The 11,360-nt window shown below is 35.7% G+C and overlaps 1 protein-coding gene across 3 annotated transcripts in view; it reads right to left on the reverse strand.

Moving 5' to 3' along the window:
* Positions 1-11,360, reverse strand: part of LOC107735241 (protein FAM168A-like) — a 55,971-nt gene that overhangs the window by 32,028 nt on the left and 12,583 nt on the right. For 2 of the 3 annotated variants that reach the window (XM_016547004.1, XM_016546994.1), the window contains exon 2: positions 2,442-2,564. The exons of the other annotated variant lie outside the window; for it this stretch is intronic. In XM_016547004.1, coding sequence (XP_016402490.1) covers positions 2,442-2,512 — 71 coding nt within the window. In that variant the 5' untranslated portion in view covers positions 2,513-2,564. The remainder of the gene's footprint in view (positions 1-2,441; positions 2,565-11,360) is intronic. 3 annotated transcript variants of the gene reach the window in all.

Raw genomic sequence — 11,360 nt, forward strand, 5'->3', positions numbered from 1 at the left:
AACTTCCCGCTGCCCTGTATCTTGGTCTCTCATTGGCTGTAGGTCATCGCTGATGTGTTTTTCAGTCAGAACTCATTTCACACAGCGTGATTGTGAATCGCCGACAGCTTCAGATATTTAGCATGGCAAATATTTCACGGGCGTCGCGACGTGTCGGTGATTCCCTCAGATCGCGTCTTTGATCATTCACACTGCGTGATTGTCTCTCGCGTGAACGAGCACCGATTTGCCTCCGATTTCGGGCATTTGTCGGCGATTTCGCAAAACCTGTCGCCGAGTGAAAAATCGGGCTAAAATCGTGCAGTGTGAACTCGGCATTTGATGTTAAAATAGCTGCAGTACTCTGACTTTGCCACAAGGAAAAGTGCATACGCCTGCTCAGACCCTGACGTGGCAGTAGGTACTTTTCCACGTCAAAGACCGTTTTTATAAATATGAACGTTGCCGTGGATTTTAGCGTACGCACACTCTAAAATCAAATCTGTGCGTACGCACATTTTATAAATGAGGCCCCTGGAGTGTAACATTACATCATCATGTTGCTCATAATCCTTGCAGGGTCTGAAAAAATCTTGCATGTGATGGATATTTACCAAAACTTCAAAAAGAATAATCTGAAACTATGTTAATGAAAAAAAAAACAGTGCTGAACATGAAAACAGCACTAGTGATATTTCCATTGTGAGAGTGAACTAGTGATAGGATCCTTATGGCAAACAGTGTGTGTGTGTGTGTGTGTGTGTGTTATCCTCTCTCATTGTGTATGTGTGCGAGTCTGATCTCTGACACTCTGATGGAATTATAAAGTCAGTCAATCAAGGGGAACGACAGAAATAGAGGAAGAAAAGTGCACAAATAGGGGAGGATCATGTGTCAGAACCTTCTCCTCGCACCTCGGTCACACACGGCGGAAACGGGAGAAGGCTGTGAGCACGGAGCTGTTAGCATGTGTTCAGATGTGCCATGAGTGTGTCACGAGCGTTTGTGTGGGAGAGGTGAAACGTCAGAGGGGAATGTGGCGTCAAAGCGAGCGGATTTATGATCTATGATCACACACTCACAAACGCCATTATGAAAGATCAAGGTCACGACATCTAACTAGTCAAAGTGGCTTGAAACTGCATGAAACATATCAAAGATTCAAAAAGAAAATAATCCTTAGCTTTCCATTCCCCTAAACACTTTTATAAGCATGTAAAATGCACAAGAGAAGTATAATATAATATTTGGCAAGTTGGAGAAAACAGCATTAAAGGGGTCATATGATGCTGCTAAAAAGAACATTATTTTGTGTATTTGGTGTAATGAAATGTGTTTATGCGGTTTAAAGTAAAAAAAACATTATTTTCCACGAGGTCATGAGTTACAGTGGGTTTACTATGTTTAAGGGGGATCAGTTGCTTAACAAGATCCCTTTAGCATCGAATAATCATTGTAACGCATGGCCTCTCATGGCTTACTGCTTTAATAAACAAGTATAAGCTTAATTAGAGATTGAAAAAATTACATTATAAAACAATGGATGAGCCCTTGTTTGAAAAGGCACTGTAAAAGTCAACACACACACACACACACTTGAATTCTATATTAATGTGCCAACCATAACCATGTTTATTGTGATTATTCAGCAGAGATACATTAAATTGACCAAACTTGACAGAAAATTATATTTCAAACAAATCCTGTTCTTGAAATGTTTCTTTTGAGCAGCAAATCAGCATGCTAGAATGATTTTTGAAGAATTGCGTGACACTGAAGACTGGAGTAATGATGCTGAAAATTCAGCTTTGCATCACAGGAATTAATTACATTTTACAATAAAAATTTTTTTTTAATTGTAATAATATTTCAGAATATTTACTGTATTTTTCATCAAATAAATGCAGCCTCGGTGACCATAAAAGACTTTCACAAATATTAAAAAAATCTTACAGACTCAAAACTTTTCAACGGTAGTGTATATTTAATAAATTATATATTTAATTTAACACATATTATAATACCACTTTTTAAAATTAGGGTAAAACTACCCCTTATTGCTTACAGTCAACATGAAATCAAAGTCTATTTACTTTTTTAAATACACATTATTCTATAATGGCCATTTTTTTTTACAAATCCACTCGGATATGATTCGGAAATCGATGACATCATCATTATGAAAGCAAAATGGGTTATGAATGACATTTCATGGTGACTTTAATAAGCTTGATCAGAGGTACAAAACCAACAACGAGCAGGTGAAACCTGTGTGCTGCTCTGACACAAAACACATCAAGATAATACAATCTCTAGGGGACAGAATCCTGACATACAGCTGATATGTAGCTGGAATCAGAGTGAACACAACATCAGTAACGTCCCAACCCCAAAACACACACAACATAAACACACAAAAACATGCACACACATGGTGGAAGGTGCGGAGCACTAAGACTGACCTCTTAACGTTCTGACTGGTGTCTGTTGGGTACAGAAAACTGAATTTGTCAGTGGAATGCCCGCTTGCCATTCTCAGTGAAGGAAAGGCAAATGAAGGAGGTAGGAAGAATGGATATGCAAATCTGGAAATGACAAAAAGAAGGAAACAAACAAAAACGAGAGCAGGTCATGATTAAAAGGCAAACCATCAAGCACAAGCACAACAGAGCAAAGCAAAACACAGCAAAGCAACATAAAGCAAGCAAAGCAGTGGCCTGAGCGAGCGAGCGAGCGAGAGAGAGACAAAAAGTGAGAAGCAGCAGAAATCAAAGCTCACACACCTTCACACACTGATGGACAGATCAGTATGGGGTGAATAACGGTGCGTTGGGGACAAGCAGTGCTGGATTTAAACAGTGTTCTGGGAATGTTCTCACGTACATGTAGATTTGATTCAAACTACAGTCTAATCCACTTAATATCCCTTCCCTTAATAAGACGCTTATTTAATGCCCACACACTTTAACCCCTTAAAGCAGCACTATGCAACTTTTTCTGTGTTCAAAATTTGCAAAATGTATATAATGAGCGAGTACATCATGAATTCATCTTCCAAACCACGTTTTTGTCTTATTCCGAATCACTACGGTACACTTATAATAAGTACTTATATTTGGACTATTGTAGCCTGGTCGGGTCGTCACCGCTGCGGAGTAACACATACCTGCGTGAATCGCCATAGACATAAACTTAGAGAAGTAGCTCCGGTTGGAATGTTCTTCCGCGGGATGTGTGCAGTTCTGTTTATTAACCGCTAGAGCGCCAAAAGTTACATAGTGCTGCTTTAAGTGCCACCCCCCATTTTTGAACATAGACGTGAGAATGCACTATCCAAACTTAAATTATTCTAATTCATGAAAACTTTGGAATACAGACCTAAGGTTGGACTTCTTTTTAAGACTATCTGCAGATTACTGCAGAAGTGGAATCATTTCAAAATATTAAAGTGATTATAAAAACTTTTGATTCTAAAAGATCGTAATACATTTTTGTAATATGACACTTGACTCCACCCACTAAGGGGAGGAGACCGCTAAAAGATTTTAAAGTACCATTTCCATGGTAAAGCAATGTCTGATTTTAAAATGGTTTTCACAGGATGAATTCTGAGGTTTTAAGCTTTAAAATGATATATAATTTATGATGATTACTAAAATATGTGAAAAAAGACAACAACAACAAAAAAGAGCGCCATTGGGCCCACCTGTGGGCCGGTGCCACTCAAGGGGTTAAAGGGGTCACTGTGCAGGATGAACAAGGAATGTCAGTTCCATTTCGCATTATTACATATTAAGGACAAGCATTCTGATCAGCTTAAAGGAATAGTTCAACCAGAAATGACAATTTGATGAATTTGCGCATTCCATCACTTGCTCAGCAATGGATCCTCTGCAGTGAATGGGTGCCGTCAGAATGAGAGTCCAAACAGCTGATAAAAACCATCACAATTTTACACATCACAAAATTACAGGATACAGATTTTTACAAATCATTTTACAAGTACTCCAACATGGGGAAAAAAACAGTGGTATTGATTAGAATCAGAATTAGATTAGTCAAAATGATTAAAAAAAGGTTAATAAGGTTATCTGGACAAACTGTAGAGATTTTGTGGGGAATAATAATAACAAAAAAAAATATACATAAAAACATTGCTTACACACAAACCATTTCGAAAAGCAAACTGAACCGCTGCCATTAAGGTAATGCACAAACTCTGTTCCTAACCTTATTTATCATTTCACATAAGCTAGTAGCACTTTACATTTTCTTACCTAAATAAAAGTATATGCACTGGGTTGCATGCCTAACAAACACCAAATACAATATACAATATTATAAATTGTGTTGTAAAGTACTACAAAAATCCATAAACCACTAAAGTGGGATTCTTGTGGAGCATTTGACGCACATTCACAAATGCTGAATTGTAGATTCCTGTAAGTTTTTTTTTTTTTTAATGTAATGCAATTTAGGAAGTGCATCCAGGTAACCATCATGCATGCACACTTTTAATGCTTTATATTACGTGTCTTCATAAGCAACCCAACAGCACCATCTAGTGAAGGTATTGTGCACCTGTGCTTGCCGTCATCTCAGATTATTATCACTTCTGTTTAATGGACAATTCAAAGTGACATAAAGCAGGTTTGACTGCACTTTGTGCATGTGCATGTTGTGTTTTATGTGCATGGGCGGCTCTGAGTCGCTGGTGTTCTGCAGACCACGAGTCATTAATCAGGCTGTGACAGGATCACCTTGAGCTGCTGGTGGATGAAGGTGCCCCTCGCACCAGTACACAATCACCTCTTCCTCTCTGCACTAATGTCTTCCTCAGTAGGCCAGTATGATTGATGGCATGGTGAAGGATATCCAACTGCCACACAGACGTAACCGGGAAATCTACTGAAAACACAGGCGTGTGTATTCAGAACCCGTTCAGACGTGATGTAATCGACTGCCTCGGGATTCTTATTCTTATCAAATATACTGATGGAAAATGAAAGACCAGATAACATGATTCTTGAGCAATAGAGACAAGATGCATGGATGCTACCATTTTACACCAATAAATGTGAGTGACCTTTTAACTTGTGATTACATGATGCTTTTTACAAATCATTTTATGGAGAATTCTATGGCAGATTTCCATTTGTATGTCAGGTATGAATCATAAATCATAAAAAAAGACATCCTGAGATTTAAATGCATCTCAGTGTGATCAAGCTGGCTAATTTTCCATTCATAAAAATAATATCTAGTAAATTAAATATTTTACAGCAGATCATAATTAAGAAAATGCATATTCAACACATTCCTGTTATCTATTAAAAACCACTTACGTTAATTGAAATAAAATAAACATTAACAGAAATTTAGTTATTTAGCAGATGCTCTTATGCAAAGTGACTTAAAAAATACGCACGCACACACACACACACACACACACACACACACACACACACACCAAGGCAACATTTCTAATTTTGTTTAGGTTAAGTTGAAGTACTACAATTACTAAAACTGAGATAAAAATGAACAAAACTAAGCAGAAAAATATAAAAAATAAAGAAATAAACAATATAGTAATGCTATTACAATAACACATATTCAGACTGCATGTGCACTTATTCAAATAAAATTATTATATCAATATTTATGGCTGTCTCTTCAGGAAATGCCATCTTCACATACCACACAAATACAAAACACAACCCTCAGTGGCGGTATTTGGAAAAATTAACTGGAGCACACACACAGACAAGAAAGAACCTTTATGGCTCAATGACCAAAATGCAGCACAGAACTGGAGGCAGAACGCATTGAAGTGCACTCATTATCGCGAGCAGGTATTATTCACAGCTTTATGTGCTCTTCTACAAGCCAAAGACGCACAGTGACTCATGAAGGGTGGAGAATGGGGTTGTGAAGAGCACACTCGGGTAACTAACCAGTATTAAACGGCACCAGTCTGCTCTTCCTCCGTCCCTGTAGAGTCGTTCATGGGAGAAAAGACGTGCAGGAAAATGGCTGATTGCTAATACACGGCTGGTTTAATGCATAGCAGAGCTCAGAGACGGCAATAAAAACACGGCATTAACTGATATTAATGTATGCAGATGAGAGAGAGAGAGAATATTACAGAGACACAGGTGCTCAAGATTTCCTTCTTGTCTTCATTAAGGGTTTCCTTTACTGTCCTACCTTAATTCTAGGGTTGGGAATCGATAAATGGTTCTGAATGTTTAAAAAAAAATTAAATAAAAAAATACTGAAATTAAATTATTTATTATGTTCGTTTACGTTTACAGGTCTGGAATGTCTGCTTTCTTTTATTCATGCAAATGGAACAAAATATGCATTTACAAACATACTTCCTCAAAATTACTATATAAATACTAAATAGTTGTACTATATAAAAAACAACTGTAAACATAACTGAATGTAATAATAATAATATTATATATTTATATATATGAATTATGCACAATTGTGCTTTCTTTTTTGTATTTTTTTTTATAGATCTTGACAGAAATGGACTACAAAACTGGAACTGTCATAAAGAAACAAGCATGCTGGACTGTACAAATGATACATTTTTTCATTATACATTAATTATCTCTATATATATATATGCATGCTTATATATATTATTGTTAATTTCTTTAATGCAACTGTTATAAAATATGTAATTATGCACAAACATACTGCCTCAAAATGATATATATATATACAATTTGTTTATAACTTAAAATAATAATATATATATATATTCATTTTACATGAACTGTTCCTTTAAGAAAGCGTAATTATTGTAATCTAAATCAGAATCTTTCTGTCATCTCTCCTCAATTGCTTTCTCCATTCGACTGACTTTCACCATCTCTCCCGTCCTCCCTCTAAGCAAATCAATACCTCCTCCATTCCAGCGTCTTTCCTCCTCCTTTACGCTCCCCCCCTTTCCTCAATCTCTATGAATAACTCTCTTTTTTTTCTCCCTCCTTTTTTATCCGGGTGAATCTGAACATACTGCAGTGCCCTTGAGCTCTCGCTCCTCTCCTTCTCTCTCAGCTGAACACAGGGTTTGGCAGTTATGCCGGCGTTATGTAACGCGCTGCTCTTTATAACACGTTGTTGAAAGGTGCATTGCATACTGCTCATTATATCCTGCCCTGCAGCATCAGGAGATGGGAAACCAGATGAGGGGAAATCCAAACGCAAATTCAACCTCAGCGCCATTATATTCATCTCATCTGCCTATTGATACAATATTCAAGATGATGTGGATCTGGATTTAATTTTATGATTCAGCATGAACAACCCGTGTGAGCACAGCTTACTCAAAGCCTTTAGATCTATAGAAAGAAAATCATATATTTAAAATGCATTCTACCTCTAGATATAGGTATATTGCAGGGTCCAAAAAAGCTAAATAATAGCAAAACAATAAAATTTTCACTGGGACCAAAATATAGTTTTTAATAACAATAATGAAAAAAAAAACAGTTTAATATTAATTAAAACATTATGCAAGCAAATCTTCTCAATTGGCAAGTAAAAAAAAAAAAATCTAACAATGAATCTAACAAATCATAAAAAAGAAAATAAATAAATAAATATAAACAAATACATAAATAATAATATTTTAAAAAAGCATACTAAAACAACCTAAGAATCTTACAAATAATAAAACATACAAAAATGACACTGTCCCCACTAAAAAAATTGTTTAAAAGGTTAGTACTGCCAAAAATATAAAAATAAATAAATAATAAGTTATGCTTTGTGATAGAATAAGATCACCGATATCATTAAATTAGATTAAATTAAAATTAAAACAAAGTTTTTTCATGCGAAATATAATTTAAAAAAAATTTTTTTCTCCTTTTGAAATTGGGATGAAATATGTCCCAAACATTTGTGAGGTTCACTCGGGTGCTTGTCTCTCTGAAAACACATTAGACAGCAGTTTAGTCCGGTGGAGGTTTTCCCTGCTGACTGGGCAGTCAGGGTAAATCGAAGGACACACACTCAGCACTTTGACCCCGCGGTGACCCTGTGGTGATGATGTCATCGTGACACTGGGACAGACCCCTGACCAGCGCACTGACTGCGCACATCAGCTTCCTGCAGCACAGGACGTGTTTTCCTGTGACTGCTTCATTCACAATCCAGACTGTAATTCTCTGTACTGAACGGTACGACTGCAACAACAAAGCAGCAACGATTTTGTTGATGAAAGCACAAACAAAAGCAATTCCACTGTCTTCTGCTGCTTAGTCATGACTTTCATTCATTCAGAGATCCTCAGGCAGAGTAGATACCATATTTCATTTGTCCATTCAATAGAAGTAACATCATATCTAATTTTTTTTTATTTGCTAAAAATGTACACATAATTTGTCAATGAATGTTTTCATTCAGATACACAACCAAAACGTTTGGGGTCAGTCAGATTTTTAAATGTTTTTCAAAAAAGTCTCTTATGTATGGAAGCTTGTTTCCACCGCACGCTAAAAAATAAAAAGGTACTTGCGACTTTTTCCCCCTTGCAATTTTTCCTTTTTTCCTCAAACTGTGAGATAAAAAGTCGCTATTACCTTTTTCTTATTCTGTAGCCTCACCAAGGCTGCATTTATTTGCAGTGTTGGGGGTAACACATTACAAGTAACGCGAGTTACGTAATCAGATTACTTTTTTCAAGTAACTAGTAAAGTAACGCATTACTTTTTAATTTACAAGAGAATATCGGAGTTACTTTTTCAAATAAGTAACGCAAGTTACTTTTTTTTCCCAATTTATTGATTGACAGCTCTCCTGTCCCCATATTGAGAGAAATCAGAAGATGTTACTGTAGTTCTACAATAAAAATGAATATGCATTCATTCATCTCACTCACAAAAAAAAAATAAACACAGATTCAGTATTCCTCAAAATGAATAAAAATAATGCAACTCAGAATATGACGCAAACCTGCAATAATTAAATGTTAAACAACACAAATATCCTTTATGTATTTAATCCCATTCTATTAACCAATGTCTTTGCTTCTGACCTTCGATGATCTAGTTCAACCATACTAATAAGCAAAAATTACTCTAGACAAACATTTGTGTGTCTTTTTTTTTTATTGCTGAAGTGTGTTGAAATTTCTTTTTCTGCATTCTACTGTACGGACGTAAATTTACTTTCCCTTCAGCCTGAGGCTTATTCATTTCACGTTTGGTGTGAAAAGACTTTTATATTTGCCAAAAATAGAACTTTTTTATTTTAAAAACAAACAAGCAAGCCCTGTCCAGATTTAAAAAGTAACGCAAAAGTAACGTAATGCATTACTTTCCATAAAAAGTAACTAAGTAACATAATTAGTTACTTTTTTATGGAGTAACGCAATATTGTAATGCATTACTTTTAAAAGTAACTTTCCCCAACTCTGTTTATTTGTTAAAAAATACAGCAAAACAGTAATATTTCTTATTTTAATATACAACGTTTTCAAGTGTGTTTATACAATTTAAGCTTAGGATCATATCAATATTATTATTTATGTTGAATGATCATCTTTGGTCTGTATTATGAGCATCAGAGCTATTGCCAGGTTTCAAAAGCATCTTTTCTACTGTATATCATAATGTTTTGATGCCTGATTTCACTAAAAGCATAACACTCTAGAGTGGAGCTTAAGTATGCACTAAACCAGAAAGCAGTATATATTTAGTATATAAAAATATCATTAAACACAAAAAGTATTTTCTGTACTGGACAAAATGGCCACATTGCTGCGTCATTCCATCATGAACCGATCTCTGTGTGCAGAACTAGTCAACCTAACACAGACTTTATAGCTAACTTGTGAGTTAATGTGAGGGTAAGACGGTTTCTCCCGGTTCTGTGGACAGGCCCTGCGGCGAACACATCTCTCTTCTCTTCAGCTCAACAGCACAAACACACTGAATTAATGATGGCACTGCAAACAGCACAGAACAGCCTAAGAGTCTGATTATAGAGGTGGGGTATCGCTGACTGATTCCTGAACAGAACACGATGATTCTGTGAGCGGTTTTCCTTTTATTAAGATGCACAACAGTGAAAAAACACACTCAGAATTACATGTCAATTTTAAGTAAGAGCCTGCAATATTAATGTGTGGGCTGTATATAACGCCTGTTTATGGGTGACGGAAGAGGAAAAGAGGGTTTTCTGCCTCCATCACTCTGATCTGACAGGTACAGCAAAGACACACTCACACACACACACACACACACACACACACACACACACACACAGGGCGCAAGAGGGGGTGAAGCACAGGGGCGTCTGAATTATTTAGATAATAAGCGCTTAAAGAGCTGCTGTGAACAGAACAGACACCACCACCTGTGTATCTGTGTGTGTGTCAGTGATCACGCTGTGGGGACAAAACAGTCTCTGCTGTGAGGTCCAGCTGTGTGAGCTGTGCAAACAGTGGGAGAAAGACAAGCTAACACACGCATACACAGCCTGGTGTCACGTTCTACTGTCAAAGACTGACACCTTCACACCAGAGCTGTATCATACAGCTGACAACAGATCAACTCATACATTTGGTCTTTTTGGGGTTATGGGCTTATATCTGACCGATATCTGTTGCAAAATGGTCACAAAAACAGAACCCATTTAAGATCCAATGACAAAACAAATCAATAGATTTGGGAACGGAGATGCATTAGGTATGTGCCAATACCATCCTATATGAATATGCTGTAATACCTCTTCACCTTTAGATTCTTGTATAAATTACAACTAATAATTATTTATTATTTTATATAATATTAAATAAAATATTTAATTTCTATCTAAATGTATTTATATTTTAAATATAAATATTTATTACTATAAACACAGTATAATATATATATATATATATATATTATCATAAAAGTAATCAATTTCTCACATGTACTAGGCTATATGGCATGTTTTATGAACCACATGATTTATCATATGGCTTTAAAAATATTGTGAAATATTATAATTTAACAGTTTTCTATTTGAATATATTTTAAAAATGTAATTCATTTCTGTGACGCAAAGCTGAATTTTCAGCATCACTACATTATGATCTTTGAGAAATCCTTCTAAAACGCTGATTTGCTGCTCAATAAACTTCTCTGATTATTATCAATTATGAAAACAGGTGTGCTGCTTCAGATTTTTGTGAAACTGTGATACTAATCAGAGTTTCAGCTTTTAAAGGGATAGTTCACCAAAAAATACGGTAAGATTTCTAGATTTTTCAAAATAAGCCTCTATTGCTCACCTATGCTTTTTTGGTTCCAAAAAAAAACAATATTGTGAAATATTATCATAATTTAACGGTTTTCTATTTGAATATATTT

This window comes from Sinocyclocheilus rhinocerous, unplaced genomic scaffold (genome assembly GCF_001515625.1).
Source record: "Sinocyclocheilus rhinocerous isolate Xijiao unplaced genomic scaffold, SAMN03320098_v1.1 scaffold942, whole genome shotgun sequence".
Classification (NCBI taxonomy): domain Eukaryota; kingdom Metazoa; phylum Chordata; class Actinopteri; order Cypriniformes; family Cyprinidae; genus Sinocyclocheilus; species Sinocyclocheilus rhinocerous.